This window comes from Python bivittatus, unplaced genomic scaffold (genome assembly GCF_059951505.1).
Source record: "Python bivittatus isolate LINGU-HERP-01145 unplaced genomic scaffold, Pbiv_v1 ctg000020_np1212, whole genome shotgun sequence".
Classification (NCBI taxonomy): Eukaryota; Metazoa; Chordata; class Lepidosauria; order Squamata; family Pythonidae; genus Python; species Python bivittatus.
The window spans coordinates 80961329-80981176 of NW_028277030.1; the positions used below are offsets into that span (position 1 = coordinate 80961329).

The 19848-nt window shown below is 38.4% G+C and overlaps 3 protein-coding genes across 6 annotated transcripts in view; 2 read left to right on the top strand and 1 right to left on the bottom strand.

Annotated features, from left to right (window-relative positions):
- TMEM181 (transmembrane protein 181) overlaps positions 1 to 6802 on the top strand; it is a 35503-nt gene extending 28701 nt beyond the window's left edge. For 3 of the 4 annotated variants that reach the window (XM_025165275.2, XM_007425973.4, XM_088142588.1), the window contains exons 15-17: positions 346 to 435; positions 2034 to 2100; positions 2437 to 6802. In XM_025165275.2, coding sequence (XP_025021043.1) covers positions 346 to 435; positions 2034 to 2100; positions 2437 to 2515 — 236 coding nt within the window. In that variant the 3' untranslated portion in view covers positions 2516 to 6802. The remainder of the gene's footprint in view (positions 1 to 345; positions 436 to 2033; positions 2101 to 2436) is intronic. The other variant, XR_015796492.1, reaches the window with a different exon arrangement.
- Positions 6803 to 7207: 405 nt separating this feature from the next.
- On the bottom strand, positions 7208 to 14141 carry DYNLT1 (dynein light chain Tctex-type 1). The gene is made up of 5 exons (XM_007425975.4): positions 13932 to 14141; positions 12911 to 12952; positions 8250 to 8373; positions 7968 to 8045; positions 7208 to 7575 (listed from the first exon to the last, which is right to left on the bottom strand). The coding sequence occupies exons 1-5, from the start codon at positions 13956 to 13958 to the stop codon at positions 7505 to 7507; spliced, it is 342 nt and encodes a 113-aa protein (XP_007426037.1). The 5' UTR covers positions 13959 to 14141; the 3' UTR covers positions 7208 to 7504.
- Positions 14142 to 16015: 1874 nt separating this feature from the next.
- The window catches only part of SYTL3 (synaptotagmin like 3), a 29903-nt gene continuing 26070 nt past the window's right edge, over positions 16016 to 19848 (top strand). The window contains exons 1-2 of the mRNA XM_007425977.3: positions 16016 to 16286; positions 19350 to 19711. Coding sequence (XP_007426039.1) covers positions 19602 to 19711 — 110 coding nt within the window. The 5' untranslated portion in view covers positions 16016 to 16286; positions 19350 to 19601. The remainder of the gene's footprint in view (positions 16287 to 19349; positions 19712 to 19848) is intronic.

The following is a 19848-nucleotide window of genomic DNA, read 5'->3' on the forward strand; positions in this document are numbered from 1 at the left end:
AGCAGACTTCAGAATGAAGGCTAGGAGAGTTTCCAAGGTAGGGACTAGTCACAACTACAAAAAGACCCACTCCAAGCATCCCAAACAAATGTAGCTTTAGAGGTTAGATGTTGGCAAACTTCTGTAAAGGATCTTAGGAAACAGATGTTAGCAAATGTGTATGTGAGGCTGGCTTTTTACATCAGCAGTGTTTTAATATGTAAGTCACAGTTGGGTGAGGAATAGAAAGTGGGGCTCGTTCAACTTTTTGTATGGCTCTCTTTAGATCTGGAGCAATTCATTAGACAATTCATTGGTGACATGTTGAATTGTTTCATATGTAATGATATCCTTGACAGTTATCACCTGCAGAATTCTTATCGTTCTATGGCTTATTAAATTTCTATTTGTACACATTAGCCTTTGTGTATTCACCATCAAAAAATGCCCTGTATGGTAAGTTAACTTCTGTTGTTTCATTTTGTCAAAATTTTGTTTTACCTCAGAATGGTGATAAATTAAGTTTTTGTCTGAAGTACACAGTTGATAATGAAGCTCAAGCTCAGATACTTTGGTGACCTAATGTGAAGAGATGACTCTTTGGAAAAGACCCTGATGCTGGGAAAGATTGAAGGCAAAAGGAGAAGGGGACGGCAGAGGATGAGAGGGTTAGATAGCATCACTGAAGCAATGAGCATGAAACTGAGCAAACTCAGGGAGGCAGTGAAGGACAGGAAGGCCTGGCGCAATATGGTCATGGGGTCATGAAGAGTTGGACATGACTTAACGACTGAACAACAACAACAACAGTTGACTAACCTATGGATAAGCTATGAAGTTTAGTGCCAGATGGTGCCCTATATAGTAAAATTATATTCTTTTATGGGCATTCATATATTATGATATTGAGTGTCATTTTTTAATTATAACTTCAAGAATTAAATTTGTTAGGCAATCTGAATGTGGCATAATTTCCAGACATTTTGAGGTGGGAAATGTGAGGGAAAAATGAGAAATGAGCCTTTTAAAAGTTGTATCACTGTTTGAAAACAGCAAAATCTGAAACTGTCCCTAAAACCTCAGTCTGTCCCCCTCTCTACAGCTATCAGCCCTCTTAACAAAGGTAAGCATGCCCATGTCCCTTGACACCAAATGGTTACCCATTTCTGACCTATGACAAATAAATGAAAATTGAGGCAAAGAGAGGAGAATTTGATATTCACTAAAATGGCACCAAAGAGGGACAAGGAAGAAGAGGCCTGAATTAAAAGGCCTTTAATAACATGACTGACTTTTATGAATAGTCCCCAGAGAGATGCTCTCTGGTCAGTCACTCATGCCCTGGTCATCTTTCGGTTACACTATTGCAATGTGCTCTACATGGGGCTGCCCTTGAAGAGTATCTGGAAGCTACAGCTGGTTCAAAATGTGGCCACGCAGACAATCTTGGGTGTCCCAAGGATGGCAGATATAACACCTTTACTGTGGGAGCTGCATTGGGTGCCAGTTTGCTTTTGGGTCCAATTGAAGGTGTTGGTTATCACCTTTAAAGCCCTATATGGCTTGAGTCCAGGTTACCTGAGGGACCATCTCATCCCCATCACATCAACCCATCCTACCTGGTCAGGCAGAGGGGGCATGTTATGGACCCCGTCAGAGAATGTTGGCTGGTGGGGCCCAGGAGGAGAACCTTCTCTGCCGTTGCCCCCACCCTTTGGAATATTCTCCCCCCAGGCGGGCAGCTGGCCCCTACCCTCCTGGCTTTCTGGAAAGGACTAAAGACCTAGCTCTACCAGCTTATGTGGGTGATAAGAGTTCTAATCAATCCTGGGGGTGGCTGGCACCCTGATGGCACTCCCTGAGCTACTTGCCAATCCCATCAATTCTTGGAATTTGTTTATTATCTATTTAAGACTGCTTTTATATTGTATTTTAATTGATTTTATCTTCTTTGTAAACTGCTCAGAGTTGCTTTTTAACGGGATGGACAGTGACAAATTTGATATATTAAATAAATAAATAAATAAAATGTATTCTTTTACAACATCTTTCAGAATCTCAGTTGAAAGACAATCCTGCCTTTTCCATGTTGAATGACTCAGATGATGATGTCATCTATGGGTATGTAAGGCTTGCAATAATGTCACTGATCACACTTTGTTTCTATAGTGTTCTGTAAAACAGATATTTTCATTATTTGTGTCAGACTTCTTCATTTTCTACATAAAAAACTTGTGCTGTCCCAGAAGTGGTTTTTATAATACAAACAAATGATAAGGAAGTGCTTGTGGGATGAGTTAGAAGAATATGAGGCTAAAGTAGTCATTGAGGCATAAATTGTTATACTGCTGCTGTGGATGTGAGTAAAGCTAGTAAGTTCCAGAATTTACCCTGTTGGCCTTGTACTTTTTCTGCTGCTCATGTGTAAGGCGTCATTCTGTATATGTATTTGGACAGGAGTGACTATGAAGAAATGCCACTTCAGAACGGCCAGGCTATCAGAGCCAAATTCAAAGAAGAATCGGACAGCGATTAAGTTTGCACAGGAACAGCCAGGAATATGGAACAAGAGTAATTTTACTTTTCCTACAGTCAAGTGAGCCTTGCTTTGGTGGAAATATGTCCTTTTTTCCAGTCATTTTTCTGTTTACAAAACTAAAATGCATGGGAGTGGGAAATGAATGTCTAGTAACATTTATTTTTAAGAAACTTGTGCTTTACCCTCCCCCCCTTGTAAAACTCAGCAACAAGATGCATTCAGGGATGGAACAGTTGAATCAGATTATTAAATCAAATATGCTTTGGGGGAGTCTTAGCTTATTATGGATTAAGAACTGAACGCTCCTGATTTCCTAATTGCTTCATTACTATTTACATGGAGATTAATACCCTGCATTTTAAAAATGCCAAAGTAACTTGACAGTTGCACATTGGAGCATCAGGACAATGCAACGCTCCCAACATCTGTAGATCCCAAACTTGGTTGGAGATTGGGCTGGTCTCCTTGGCCCTTGAGAAAAGAGCAGAATATTATTTCAGGGCTGCCTAGGTGACAACCCCCAGAACTCTAGTAGTAATTCAACACATACTTGTGACTTGAATTCATAAAACTGAGGTTTCTTCCTGTTATTTCCTGTTGTGGACAATTGCCACAGCAGCTCATTCTTTCCAGTGTAATTGTATTGTTTTAGAAGACAAAACAGATTGAGAGAAGGATATTTTGAAGCTGATTTATCTTAAAATAATGCTAACTTTCAGATGCATGGCAGTTTTGAATTAAAAGCAAAAACTTGCACCTCATCAGCTTCTACTGATGCTTTTTTTTTTTTAAAGGGAACATATAATTCAATCACACAATCCTCCTCCAGAAAATTTTTCTGAATATTTTAATAAATTGGATGTTATTAAGTAGTACTGTAGTTTAAAAACAAATACACAATAAATGTTGGTTATTTATGATGGATGACTACTTAAATGAGCACTTGCCCATTTTGTAACTTGCCAGGATCCAAAATGATGCTTGATTCGTTTTTATTGGACGAACACTCTATTGGTAAAGTAGAACTTTCAGATTTTCACAGAAACATTCAGATTACAACACTTTGGAAGAATTATTTGGCAAGATAATACAGTCATGTGACATTCTCTTAGAATGGCCTTTGCACTAGAAAAATAAACTACTGAATTTTAGCAGGCTACCTGGAATGATGATACTGGTTAACAGAGCATTAGAAATACCTTTTAACTCTTACCCTTAAATCTAAATGGATTCTGTGAATTAATTTCATTGGATTAACATACTTTATGGAATCTGAAAATTAATCTTCCTCTTTCTCAATCATTCTAGTAACAAAGACTTGATGCTCTTATATTAACCTGTGAAATAAAACTGAGTGATATGTAAGAATTAAAGCTCTGTTTAAATTGCAGGTAAAACTGAATGCATTTCCGCTGGTCATCCTTGAGGTTTGATAAATGTTCATTTCTTGCTTTGTGGGTCTTGTTCTAACATAGTTCATGCTTTGGGAGCAACCTAGTTGTTATTTAATTCATAGCCTCAATTAGAAAGCATTTCCCTTTGTGCTGAGGGAGAGAGTATTCCCTGCCCCATCACATGTAGATCTGGTGGTCCTTCAATGCACGCAAGAAATTATAGTAAGGAGATGCTTAATATGCATGCAGGACTCTGGATCCCAGCCATAGCCAAGTATGTGATAAAAACTGATATAATCCAAGGCTATTAATACACTGTAAATGATAGACTCCATTATTTTTGTAAGTACGCAAACACAGCACCTAAAAAGATGAAGTGCATTTTGCAGGTCAAATGTTCCAGATGTATAATTGTATGATCAGCTCAGTTTAATACTGTGTATCACTGTAAATCCTTCCCCATGTCTTTGGTGTTTTGTATGTGAGGGGCTCAGCTTTCCTTTATTGTAAATGTTTTAAATGTGCCAAGCTATAGTATATAATCTAAAGTGATAAGACTACATGCTTTCCTCTAATTTTTGTACTGCTGACTCATTGATGACTCGTGAAAAGTTGTTGATTTTTAAAGTATATATTGTTCTAGGTGATTTTTGGTTGCTTTTCTAAGGTTTGCACTCGTGTAAAAGGATTTAAAAAAAACCCTGTTCCTCCCTCTGTATTTCTGATATGCTGTGGAAGTTTCTCTAACCCCTCTGAGCACATTTGAAGTTGGTGACAGAGAAACCTGCAAGTAGATTCTGCCAGTGGTGTCTTGCTAACAAATGGTATTAGATATAACACTAAGGTTTCCAAGTTTTATTTAATGTGGTTCACAAGTTATTTTTTTCCTAAATTCATTCATCTTCCTCTAGAATTGTATATTCAATGCCCCTAAAATTCATTCAACCTTAGGTGGCTTTAGTTTTTAACTTGGTAAGTCAAAAACTAACGTTTTAGTTTTGTACTTGTAAGCTGAATATCATTGCAGCTTGCCTGCACTAATTCAAGCAAGTGAAAACATCTAGCAAGCATAGCATTATTTCCTAAACTTTTTGATCCCTTTTCCCTTATTTGCAAAATGTTTGCCTGAACATTGATATTTTTAGTAGATAATTAGAACTACCTATCCTGGATTTATTACTTTAAGGAGGCATTTGTCAGCAAGAAAATCAAGCACTTTCTTAAACCTCTCCCACTAAAACAATGAGAAATTAGAATTGGATTACACCATTGATCTTGTCAAATTTTCTAAACTGTAAACTTGTGTTCTTTATGAGCTAAGAGTTTTCTGATGAATTTGCCTGGATTAGTTTCTTTAAATGGTTTAGTAATTGCATGGGATGAATTAGGCACTTGTCCCTCTCTTTTTGTTCTTATTCTTGAAAAGAAATGAGTCCATCTGCATTTGCTTTAAAACCTTTTGCAAGGAACAAGTGTATTATTGCCTTTTTTCATATGTACTGTGATATTTTTCAGCTTTAGAAAGCTCAAGAGGGAACTGACAGAACACACAATATAGCATTTAACTGGGAAAATCCAATGGAGTGCCATCACTCTTTCTTGTATCTCATGCCTTACTGGCAATTGAGATTATCTTTCAGACATATTAATCACAGAACACTTTTGCATGCAGAGTGTATGATGGTGTAATTATACAGGATCTATTTCATCCTTTTAGCTAAGGGGATACTGAGACAGAACTCCTTCAGTTAAGGAGATTCACTTGGATACCTGTATATTTTCCCTGTACCCAGCTAGGGACCTGTTAGTAAAAGTGGAGGGTTTTACATACTACTCTCACTCATACTCTTTGGGGGTAGGGTGCTCATTGTAAAATGACTGCTCATTATTATGGGTACATCAGACTATCCCTTAATGTTCTGACTTTTTAGGTGGAGTCCAATAATTCTGATGTTAGTAGTAGGAATTTACCCCCCTCCCTAGCATGAATATTTTGTTTTAAAATGTCTCTGATGATGCCACATTTCCTCTAGTGAAAACAGCTGCTCTTTTAGTAGATCTATGATTGGACAGAATAACCTGATTAAAGCAGGAAGGAAGCAGATTGTGTAGGGAAGGGGGATAACATCATATTACACTGCCATGGAGCCAATCAGATGTAGCTTTTTTTACAACTGGTTAACCAAGAAAACATGTTTTCATAGAAATATTTGAGAAGGATCAAACTGAGGTTTTTTCAGTACAACCAAGAGCAGCACAACAGTTACCATTAACAGTAACATGCTTGGGAACTGGAAAACTTAGGTGGTATATTGGGAAAATGAATAGTTTTAATGGCAGTTTTAATTTTGATTCTGTGCACATTTATTCAGAAGTACATACTATTAAGCTTTAGGTTCACATTTGATGCAAAGCTTTGAGAAAAAAATACGTGAGACTGTGCAATCATTGCACTTAAGCTCTTTTTGTTGCATTTGTTGTCTTCTGTTCCACTTGTGCCAATATATATGGAAAAAATCCTTTCAACACTATTCAACAGATTTCAATATTTTTAAATAGAAGTAACATGAGGCAAATGTAGAAAAATATTTTATACCAACATGTGGTTGTGCTTTTTCAAAATGGATGTTTATGTTAATGAGTACATTTGTAAATTTAGTTTTGCTTGGGGAAGGGATATGCATGGTTTATTGTAATGTGTAATCTCCGTGCTTCAGGGAATCTGCTGTTTGTAATTATTATGAGTTTTGGAACATGAGACAGAATTTTCCCACAGCATAAAAATAACCATTCAATGTAATATAAAAGCTTTTCAGTAAATACTAGAGATAGTGCATAACAAAAATCATGAAATTCAATCTGTTCATAATAAAATTTTATACTGAACTTCTGTATCAATGTCAATTAGTCTTTCTTTGATTTGTCCCATGCTGTAAAGGGGAATTGCAGTCAAAACAAAATACCCAGGAAGCTAATGAGATTAGAAATAATTGATACTCTTTCAGAATCTCAACATTAATAGTACCAGACTGTTAAAAGCTAGGAGGGTAAAGATACCTTCAAATTAAACTCAGTTCCTGATTCATATGGACACACTGGTAGCATTTTTTTTTTGAAAAAGATGGGATATTTTTAAAATCATATGGACTTCCCTGGAGGACTCCGAATACTAACCTGGCCTGAGTCTGCTTAGCTTCCAAGACTAGCCAAGGTCAGACATTTGTTTCCACCGGCTGAGATCATGACATTATCCTCATTTCTACATCTGCAAGTTTTAGAAATGCACATACACATATTCAGAGCTTCAATAATTTAATAACAAACGAAACTAGAGTGAAAATCAGTCTTATCCACACAGGCTGGAGTAAAGCTATAGAACTGCAGCAAGTTTCAGGTTTTAGCACCTTGAGAAAGAGTCCTTAAAGTGTTAAGACAGAATTTGGATGTGAACAAGGAATAAAGTTTACATAACAGCACTGAAATTTCTCTCCTGTTTTTTCATCAGAAGGAATAAGAAATTCTTAGTTATTCACTGAATTCACAGTTTTAGTGGACTTAAAGCAATGACAAGGTCTGAAGAATTTCAAGGCAATTATATTGCAAGTCCAAAGGCACTGACAATACAGTACATAGTCTTGTTCTCCCATCTCACCGTGCAGGCTCCTACAAAAAAAAAAAAAAAAAACCACCACCATTTAGGATAGTCACATAAACACAGGAGATAGATTAGTGCATCCATACTGTAATCCAGGCATTTAAGTCTATGGCAAAGCTCTTCATAAGTTTACGTGGTACTTATAGACAAAGAGTAGTAAACTCTAATGTTATTTAAACTGTTTGGAAGCACAACTGTTTATAGAGTTTCCTATATCACTTAGTCTAGAACAGTAAGGGAGTAAGTCGTCATAGCCATGACCCATGATCATGTGAATGCACTGGAATCAAAAGTTTATAGGTGCAATGCAAACAATTTCACCCAAAAGAAAGAGCTCCCAGAGTTATACAAATTCTCTGTAAAATACTTTAGCAAGGCCAATTTTGAAAGAGTCTTATACCATCAGCAGTATTGTCCCAGAAACAAGAGTTTGCAGTGTGAAGTCCAGCACCATTTTTTTGCATAATCACACAGGTCACTGTAAATTATAGAGATAAAGCACTGTTAGAAAAAAGCATCTGTCCATGCAACACAATTATATCTGGTTCTGCAAAAGATATACATGTGGTATGACCACACGTGTTTAGACTAATTACTATGAGAATCTCCCCGCTCAGCTTCAAGCTTTAATTTTATTTGAAAGCATCTCTGAAAAGTCTATGATAAAACTGCATTAACTTACCAACATATTTGAATGGTTTCCCCAGTTTTGTCAACTGACTTAAAATCTGCTCTACAACAGTTGTAGTCCATTGGTTCACTTTGCTGTGCAGATATGCATTGCCACCTATTGTCCCTTCTATGGCCTAGAGAAAGAAACAGATTACTCTCACATCATTTAATTCCCACAGCCCTATTTTAAAATGCATACATCAGTTTCAAAAATCAGAATTGGCATGAAAACTTTTTTTCTCCATTAGTTCAACTTTCACAAAAACAGATATAAGTACACCTTCCCCCCCCAATATTGATGATAACGACATATATCCTTGAACTCTTATTGTGGGGATGAACTTTCTCCAAATTCAAGGCATTGGGGGAAAAAAAACCCTATAGATTGATAATGGTAACCGATAGCATTCTGTACATATAACTACTAATTTTCTTGGTTAAAGCAAATGATCTGCATTTTCATGCTGAGATGACTTGAATGTTAATGAATTGTGTAAGATGAGTGAACACTGTTGTGGTCCAAAAAGCAATGAAGCTGACAAAATACTTTTCTTAAGCAGTCTGACTGTACATAATTAAATCTCAACATAACATATACATTAACCCCAAAAACCGCATCTTAAGGATATAAGCCTGAAATCCTTTGGAAGACATCTGCAGTACTTTCCTTGATGGGGGCGATCTGACACCAGAACCTCCCCTTCAAGGCCAGCTCTTTCCAGAAAAGACTAAAAGGAAGAATACTTGAGGAATGCAAGAACATTGGAGGGAAGAATATTCAAATTAAATCAAATATTTATTATGGTCAAAGAACAGCAGGGAAGATTAGTCTACTAGATTAAAAGTTCATCCAACCTGCCCCCAAGCCCACATGCTATTTATGCCAGTCTTGGAGCTGGAATAAAGAGATTCTCTACTGGTTTCAATCAGAAGGAATCACCTGAAAAAGTGGGGGAAGGAAGACCACCTACAGAATACAGCAGATGTGGATTGTTCCTTTCATTTTGCTAGTCTATTGTTCTGGACTTGGTGAATGTTTTACAAAGAAAAATAGGAAAGGATTCCTCTGCCTATCAATTTTCTTGTAGTGAGGGGTGAATGGGAAGACCATAAAGCAAAAAAGATTATTATTCTGGATTCCTCTAAATTTTGTTCTTAACTCATTCTAGTAACACTAGAAATGTGCAGGTGAGATTCATATGTATTTGTGTGTGTTCAAATGGTCTAAAAATGAGTACAGTGAAGAACTACATCAAAATGTAATCACAAAACTAATATAAAATCAAGCTATCCACCGTTGTCCAATTAATTCTCTGTGAGCTTAATAACAAATTGTCTAGTTCTATCCTTCAACAGTACTTCGGTTAAAAATGTTAACAAAAACATCTTTTAAAACATGCAAACTTTCACAGATGCCCTGCTAAATGCCATTCCACCATGAATCTTTCTTATTCTTTACTCTGCTACCCTAACTGTATTGCCATTAAAGGTTCAGGGACAAAAAAGTTAACTGCAATTTCATTAAAAGCAGCAGGCCAAAATAGTGGATTAACTGGATTCATATAAATGTTACATACCCATCACACTTCTTTGGGCATAAGCAATGTTGTACAAAATCAAAAGGGAGGCTGCCCTCTCTTCTTTTTAAAAGCTGACCTGCGAGGGGAAACTCACCTCTCAATTGGTTTCTCAGAGTTTGATTTCCCTGGGATTCAGTTGCTTGTTGCCTGTTATCTGGAGGGACAAGTCAAACTAACTTTCCTTTAACCCCTTCATTGTCTGAAACTCTTGATGTGGAATTTCCCCACATTCGCTAAATAGGTTAAAACCCTTATTCCTACCTATGCCACTTGCTAACTATAAAAACCGTGTTGGTTACTTTACGTGTATTTTGGCAAATATACAGCGAACACAAACACATCCCAGTTCTGTCAGAAGATACATGTGCAAGTATGCAGGCAAGGAACTCTCATTTTGAAACTATCTTGCAACTCAGGATACTGTTGTTTGCATCCCATCGATTAGGAAGTTTGTGCAAAAGGCTCTTGTGTTAATATGCAGATGAGAGTTATATCCCATTCCACCATCTGGCGTTGCCTCCCCTTGGACTGGCTTCCATTAATAACAATTCTACTTGGTCACTACAATACCTACATGGCACAGGGGCTGGTTACTCAAGCCTGTCTCCCATAGTATCTGCCTGGCCAATGTCATCTTTAGGGACCCCAGAAGCGTGCCTTCTCTGTAGCAGTACTTGCCCCCTGGAAAGAGATTCTCCCAAGATCCAGATGGCCCCCACTCTGCTGTTGTTTAGAAGACCCATGAAAACCTGGCTCTTTGCCCAAGCCTTTGGAGAGGGAGAGCCCTTGTTTCCTTTCCCTCCAGTTTGTCGTTCTTGCCATCTCTTCCTTTTAATTGGTGTTATGGTCATTTCTTTGTTTTGATTGTTGTGAGCTGCCCAGCATCTTGGGAATTTGGCGGCAAACAAGATTAATAAATAAAAATAAATAAATTTTAAAAAATCTATTTGTCTGTAGCAGGAGAGGAGAAACAGCATAACCTACTGCATCAGCCCAAATGGGATTAATTATTCTCTTCCAGCAACAACTAAATCTTTCTACTCTAGTCTCAATATATACTAGCCAAAACTAATGCCCTCTTAGAATAACACGGGTCTCATCACAGCATTCTTACATTGAGATTATGCCTACATATTTAGTATGTCGAGTCTCTGTATTAAGAAACAGTCATTCACTGCATAATGTCAAGTCTTGGTCAGTTGGTGCTTTTTTTCCTCTGAAGAATTTTTAAAATTGACAAACTTTCACCGAGGAATATTTAACATTTGAATATTAATGGAAATCACAGAAATGAGTGTTTCTTACAGAGATCATGTGCACAGACTTACTAAATTACCAACAGTAATTTTATTTTTAAAAAGATACCTTGCGCTTTCTGTATTGTAATGCTTAGCATAACAGGGCATGTCCCTAAGCCTTCTCTTAATTGTCAGGGCAGTTGCCACAACAAGAGATTAATAAACAAGACCCTGGTACCTTGACAACTATTAACCAGACTATAATCTGCCCTAAAACCATGAACTAATTGATTCTATAGCTACAAGTTGCTAACAATTTGTTCCTGAAGTTGGGATTTAAGGGGGCAAAACAGTCTATTCTGTTTGAGTGACCCACAAGCACAGTAACCACATTTGGTCCCACCAGTATTATTCATCTAGATTTAACAGGTTACAAATTAGGTTAGAGGCCAGCTCAAATTATATCAGACAAAGCCCAAAACTGGATATGCTAAATCATTTCAGACAATAGTAATATTTTTATGAATGCAGTTCTCTTAGGGCATCAAAAGATATATATTGGCTGGGATTCAGAGACCCATATGTACATGCTCATGATTTCCTGTTGTGTTAACCAACATTATGCAAAACATAGAAAATAAGTCAGAAATGCTGGTGCTCAGAAATGGAATATCTGCCTGATGTCCAGGAGATTTCCTGTTTTCTATTTATCTTGGGCTATAGCTGCCTGGCCCTCTCCTCCACAGACAGGGACAGGAAATAGAGAACTTTAAAGTCCACCAAAAATGTGACTAGAAGGAATACCCAAGGGATTTCCAGAGTCTCTATCTCATTGTATGCAGCTCCTTTCAAACCCTGAAAACCCACTCCTGAAGATAAAAGTGCTCCCCCAAAGAAGAATTTGATGCAGTTAAAACAGTAGTCCATCTCCATTTGCACAAACATTTTCCATATACACTAAATATTATTTTGTGAAAGCAGCATACTTTCTGTTGTTTAGTTCTCAATATTTTTATGTAAGAACCCTACAGCGTTACTTGAAAGTGGTTTTATAGTTAGGGCTATTATGGAGCTAAGTTACCATTTCTTTGAAATGTCTCAAATGAAATAGCAAAATTTGTACTGAAATTCATGAGATTCCAGTAGAATATGGCAAAATGTAAGGTGGACTTTGCTACCATTAGATGGATACAGAGCTGGGTGAACAACTGTATTCAGTGAATGAACTTGTTACTTTGGACAGGATCATGTTTCTTCTAAAGGAGGTTATTTGTGACTGGTGGGAGTGGGGGTTCTCCCAGGCTCATGGCTCCTGCTTTAAAAGCAGCGGAAACCCTAGTCAGGGGAACGTCTGTCCAATTCCAGGTAGCGTGTGAGTTTCAACCCTTACCTAGACCAGGATGACCTGGCAATTGCAACCCATATCCTCATCGTAATTTGGCTGGAATGCTGCAACATACTCTATGCAGAGCAGCCTTTGGAGATGATCTGGAAGCTGCAGGTGTTTCAGAATGTAAGAGCCAAACTACCAGCGAGACAAACCCACTATTTTTGTGAGGTATACTAAGAAATGTTCATATAATTATGCAAGATATCATTCCCATTAATAAGTGGACTTATACTTAAAATTTAGTGCAATGTTTATTTCTCACACTGTAGAAGTGACATATTCCTCTTTCTTAAGGGAGTTACAGTGTTGTGCAAACAGCTTGTTTGGTACTGTGAAAATATAAAGTATTAATAGAGTCAGTTAACTGGCAGAATCACCTTCCTGAAAGTAACTCAGCTGAGGAATACAGCAGATGTAACAGAGAAGCAAGACTGTATTAATGTATAAGGGGATATAAACTTACCTCTTTTATAATGTTGCTTACTTCGTCCACAACAAATGCAGTCTTTAAAAAAAGGCAGAAATAATATTTAAATTGCATTATGCAAAACTGAGAACAATATCCCTGCAATAAATACTTTACTCATTCAAGTGAGATAGGATCATGTATCTGAGCACCTACAGCTTATTTTGACTTAACAGGACATAGCACTATCCTAACTCCTCACAAAGAAGCAAGGAATAGATGCTTCACATTTCCTTAAGCGCATCAATGAGAGATGTGGCAATATAATAGCCAACAGGATAACAGTCCACCGGAGGCCTGTGAAGATCCAGCTCTTCTCCCAAACATTGGGCTAGGATGGGGGTTGAGCTGGGAGGATGTTTGGTCTAAAATGGGGGGGCTAAAAACTCTTGTTTTTAGCCATGTTTTAGAATCTTTGTATGAAATAGGCAGCCATATAAGTCCTGTAAATAAATAAATCATACACAGTGCAGACATTATTCACAGAAAAGAAACGGGCCATTTTCTCACTCAGGGAGGAATCATTTACTACAGGCACCATGGGTGCAACCTAACGGGTTCCCTGCATGCCCAACAGAGATCTGTTCTATCTCATTGGGGAAGGAGGCCGATTTTTATTTTTTAAAAGTCTGAATTCTAATGTGAGCTAAAAGAAGAGTTCTGATTTAGTAGCCGCGCAGAATTATATACCTAAACCATCGCCTTCGCGTATCCCGGGGAAGTGCAGCGCCGCCGTGGAAGGCGGCCGGGGTGTGAATGAATGGTATGGCGGGGCTCTTTCTCCGCCGCCTTGTGGAAGGCGCGTCCAGAAGGAATGGGTCAGAGGCGAGAAAAGCAGATGAGTGGAAACGTGGGAAGAGGAGCAACAATGGGAAGGGGCGTTGTCTCGACCGGGGAGGCTACGCGGAACCTCTCGTTCTCCGGAGGTCTGCTACAGCAAGGCCTGGGACGAAGCAACGTCCCGTCCTTTCTTCCCACGTCCCAGGACGAGATTCCCTTCGCTCCGGAGACGCGTTACCTCCTCGGCAGACTGGAGCTCATCCATCGTCCTCCTCCTCAGCTCAACTCCAACCCCGCGCGTTCGTTGCCACTACGCGACGAACACCTTCCTCCTTCTGCGGCTGCGCAGTGCGGTCGACACGTTCAGCCAATCATCCGACGCGGACAGGCATACCGGAGAGATTGCTGGGCTACGCTTTCTGCTGGGCAGCTGCGCGCTGGCAGAAACAGGCTCTCGTGTTTTACCACTTCCTGCTTGTGACGTACTTCCCGCGAGGAACTGTGCGGGCTTTGTTCGCAGCCGCGATAGTAGAAGATCAACACTTCCTGTTTGATATCCAATCCTCGTGTTTCCGAGAAGGGAGGGTGGTAGATGTGCATCAGTGTTTTCCAACCTTGGCAACTTTAAGACGGGTGGACTTCAGCTCCCAGAATTCCCCAGCCAGCATGCTGGCTGGGGGATTCTGGGAGCTGAAGTCCACCCGTCTTAAAGTTGCCAAGGTTGAAAACACTGATGTACGGCAAATGGAAGAAGAAGTGAAGCAAATCCCAAATAATCACGGAAAAAAAGTGACCAAACTTAAGGAACCTGGAGTATAATTTTCAGTGCGGCATTTTGACGTACTAGTTAATGTTCACAGCAGGTGGCAGCATATAAGCAAATATAAGTAGAATCCGACCAGGTTGGTACTTAGGTGAGAGATCAACAGGAAGTCCCAGGGCTGTGGAGAAGACTAGGAGGTAAAGCTCTCCCTCACACAAACACATACAGGAACAAGGCAGGAAAACAATATTGTTTGTCTCTATCCATACAGTCACTAGGAGTCGATTCCAGAGCAAGGTTCTATATTTATTAGATATTGTACAAAAAGGAAGCTGCCATGTATTGGGTATTCCATAACCCTGGTATGCCCTCAGTGGTATCAGAAATAATCAGCCTCATCTCATGAAATTATCAGTGTATAGCTGCTTGAAAGATGTGTTTGTTCCAGATCTAGCCAGGAGTCTTGTCTCACTATGCGGGAGTTATGCCAGCTTGGTGCCCTCCAGATATGTTGACTTATAACTCCCATAATCAATAGAAGGGAATATGTGTAGCTTGGGGTTGAACTGTGGAGTCCTTGGGGTTCTCTGAGCTTGGCTGTTTTCTTGCAAATGTTTCGTTACCTGGCTAGGCAAGAAAACAGCCAAGCTCAGAGAACCCCAAGGACTCCACGACTCCCATAATCCATGATAGTGGGGCATACTGGTTGTAAGTGTTTAAGGAGTTGTAGTCCGCAACTGGGAAGAACCAGTTAGAAAGACTAAACCAGGAAATTTTAGAGTTATAGACTGGACTGAGGAGTTGAAAAAATATCCCAGAAGGCAATGGCAACCTTCTTCCATATTGCTACCAAGAATATATGAAACTTTTTTTTTCCTTATATGTATCAATTTCACCAGCAAAGATGAAAAATATATGACTAGAAATATGGGTGTGAAGAACTAAGAAGTTCATTGTCTGGGAAAGCTATGATTCTTCATATCAACAAGATGGACCTACCGATAACTCTTAGTTGTGGTGGCTGTTTTAAATCTCCAGATTCAATGGGAATATGCATCAGATTGGCCACTGTGAGAAACAGAATCCTAGTCTAGATGGAACTTTGATCTGATAAGAGAAATACTGTAAGCGCTAATTTATTCCACAATATTCTCTTTAAATATGGACAGGGTTCATAAACAGACATATAGGTGACTATAGACACTGAAGATTTACAGCTTCCAGCTAAGATTCTGGATCTTCTTGGTGAGTGATGAATTCGTTCTTGGTCCTACATCAAAGATAAAATCCTTTTGTACATTATGCTAACATGAGCATTCACAACAACATAAAGCAGTTTTACCTCCACATTAATAATTCTGCAATATTATCTAGTTGCCTAAGTTGTCAAGAAAAAAAACACCGTCATTTCTTGTAAACGGTATATTGACTATAATTGTACGTTTCTTATTCTGAAGCTTTGCGGAAATTGAGGTTTGCAGTATTGCACACATCTAATATTAGGGAGGAAGAAGGAGGAAACCCTGTCAGTATCACATTTAACTGCTATTACTCTTCCTGTTAAATGACTTAGACGTTTCAGATCCATTTTAATGAGCACAGCTGTTTTTTTTTCAAAGTGAATGGTTTCTTCCAAAACCTGTTGAGCCTCTCTTAGAGAGCAAATTGTATTACTAACAGTGACTTACGACGCAGATGGCTGAAAGATAATAAAGGAAAGTCCACTGAGAAAACTCTTATGTTAACTCTGGTCCAGCAAGACAGAATCAGATGGGAAGGTGGTATTTTATGCAATAAAGGGAGGATCTCTTTCTGGTTTGGAAGGAAAAGGTAAGTCAATATTTATTAACAGGAAAAGTACTTCCGTGGAATTTTGTCTGGTTTGCAACTTGTGTTTATTTTCTAAGCATAAGGATCCTTTTGTTTTAGGGGATTTTTTGTTTTTGGTGCCTTCAAGTCAGTGTTGACTCCTGGCAGCTGCCTGGACAAGTCGTTGCAGTTTTCTTCGCAAGATTTCGGAAGTGGTTTGCCCTGGCCTCTTTCCTAGGGCTGAGAGAAAGTGACTGGCTCAAGGTCACCCAGCTGGCTTTGTGTCTAAGGCAGGACTAGAACTCACGGTCTCCCGGTTTCTAGCCTGATGCCTTAACCACTGCACACCCAATCTCAGACCTAATGATTTGACATTCAAAAATTAACATAGATGCAGTTAACAATATTGGGAGAGCTGTTCATAAATTCAGAAGATGAAATATCCCTCAGAGGACATACATTTTCTGTTTGCAGTTACATTATTCTCATGTTTTCTTAATAGTCTAAACATTGGCTATTCTTAGCATGTTAGAACAATGCAAGTACAGTACATTGATATGATGCCTTTGAAAAATGCACTTCATCAAGGGAGCTGGTGTGGTGTAATATGGTCTTGAATACTGAGATGTGAATCAAGAAGTCTCCAGTTCATCAGGGCATCTCTGAAGGAAGCCGTATCTCTCAATTTTAGATTCCTCTGCAGAAGAGGGGGATAATACTGGCCATTTTCTTGCCAGGACCAAAGGTCACATAACAGAACTGATTGAACCTGTAGAATAGAAGTCTGGAATTCTCAAGCCTCCTTTCCCAGAATCCCCATGGGTCTTCATACCCTGACCAAACCTCCTGTTTGGGGCTAGCAGCTTGGTAGTTCCACCCACCATCACCTATCTTTCAGGGGGCACCCCAGTGTAAGAGAAAGACTGAGTAAAAGCTGAATTCACAATATGCTAGTTGTACAGAGAAATAAAAGGTAATTAGACTTGACACAAGAAAACAAATCAGTTGCATACAATTCCTGGTGGAATGTTTTTTACTTATACCTACAGGATAGAAGACCCATGAAACTAATGTTCCCCTGATTCAGTTACCTAGACTAGTCCAGCTTCTTGGAAATTCCCAGACTTTAATCAGGGCCCCATTCTTTTCCAGCCTCTGTCCAGAACCTCTGCCAGAGTTCTGTCACCAGTTTTAAAAGGACCAAGGAGGGGCTGAAGGGACTAACTCGTTCTGTATATGACACAGAATGATTCTCCTCTGTATCTCCCTAGTGCAGACATGGCTGGCAGCCTATAGTATTATGAATATGTAGCAAGCGGGTACATTCATAGTAGGCCCCAGTTAGAGTGATGCTAGAACTAGGTGAGACCAGGACAAAAATGAATTCTGATTTGATTTAATTTGAATTTAAGTTTAGATAAAATAACATGACAAAATATGATTATGCCTGTGTATTTAATAAGAGACATGCCTAAGCTCAGTTTCAAAACAAAAACACCCCCCCCCCCCGCCCCAGGATTTTAGAGGTTTGGCCAGCTTCTTGGCATTCCTGAACAAAAGCTAATTAGGGGGTAGCATGACAGCTGACAGTTATTTAATAACTAAATCATGTTCTGCCAATAGAGTATAAACTTGGACAAGTTCTGTCTCTTTTATATTTGCAAGAATAAGAAATGTGTTAATGTTAGTTAATTTGATAGAAAAGTATATAATACTAGATACTTGATTTGGCAAAAAAAAAAAAAAAAGAAGTCAGTGACCCTTAAATAATTCCCACTATTAAAGAGAATGTGCTTGATTTTATATAATAAGATATACTTGGATATACAAATAAAATGTTTGTAAGTGAAAAGCTGAGTTGCTGACTTTGAAAGAGGGAGATTTTCCTGTGGTAGTATGAAATGATGCATTACACAACTTCTGTTCTCTCCTCACTTCCTCTTCGCTGTACATTTAACTTTCTAATATCAATCGTGCCTTAATTCTGAGTAATCTCATTCATGCCAGTGTGCTTATTCTACAGTAAATGGTTTGTAATTCCAGCTACGACTTCTGATGTGTCAGACAGGCATTTCTGTCATTGTTAACAATAAGGTCTCGAACCTGTTTATTTCTAATGATGATGTGAATGCTAAGAGATTTGCTTAAATTTGCCAATGATTTTATTGATAGGAAATAATTCAGGCAAATTTTTCACACATAAAGAAGTACCAATCTGACTTCTTTGGTCTTCTAGGCAATCACTGAAGATGTAAAGCTACCTTTTCATATTAAGTGGCATGAAGATAAAACTAAATTCTTCCTTTGATCTGAAACAAATTGTGCATTCTATTCTATCTTTCTTCATCTCCAACTCTCAAATTCTTATGCCGCCCGTAATACATGGTTGTTTGGAGGTACATTTCTCATATTTGGAGAACTCCAGATGAATTGTGATTCTTCAGTCAGTTGTCTTTCCTTTTATCTCTGTTTTATTCTTTGTTTCTTCAAGGCACATCATTGAAATTCTTCCTGGTTTTTGCTTGATGATCATGCCATGGTTTTTCTATTTATTGTATGTCAGTCCATGAATTAATATGAATGCATATTGTTGGAAATAACAAAAGGACATCCTCTTGATTTGTGTGAGAGGGATGTGGTCAGTGAGAATTGCATTGTTTTATGCAAACCCATTTTATGTGCCTCTAGAGACATAGGCGAAGCATAATTCACACACACACTTCAGATCATACTTCATTTTTCACCAAATAAAAAGAGCAAAACAACAGTTAACATGCAGCAAAATGAACACACCCACATACACACATACATGCAGTCGACTAGGAAAGAGCTTCTAATTCCATGTACCTTTTATTAGTTTGATTATTCTAATTGGCTTTTTAATTTTGATGGAATTTTAAAAAAAATGCACAAAGGTGAGTAAGCAGAGTGAAACTGAGCAATGATGAACCACATTTCATAGCACATTTATGGACCAATAATTTTACAGTGAAAAGAATCAGGAGACATTTAACAAAAATATTCCCATACCAGTTTTCTATCAGAAGTATTAATCTGCTTCTTTTTTCAATTTAATACTTCCAGATGATTGGGAGCCTGAAGTTCATTTCTTCATAGGAGAAAGCAGACAACCTTGAATAAGAAGAGCAAGTATATTAAACAGATAATGAGATTGTGAAAATGAAGGCTTGTCTGAAATACCTATATTTTTTACCACTTTTAAAAAGAACAATGCATTGCAAATGCTTCACTAATGAATGAAGGACGTAAGACTCATAACTCTTTTGCCTACTGGACGACACTGAATTCTCTGTCTTGTGACTGTCAGAAGAGAAGATGTTGCAGGAATTTGACCTTAGCTTACTTAAGGGACTAGAGCAAGAAATTGTTCTAAATGTCCTTTGCCGTGATGAGATGCTGAGAAGACTGGAGGAAGAAAGAGTAAGGTATGTGTGTTTCTATTTTGGAATGTGGGCTGCTGCTGTTTTCTGGGCTTTGTAAACTAATCTACTGTTCAGAACATATAACTGAATATCTTTATGAGGATCAAACAAAATAGCACATAAAAATGTACAAATTTTGG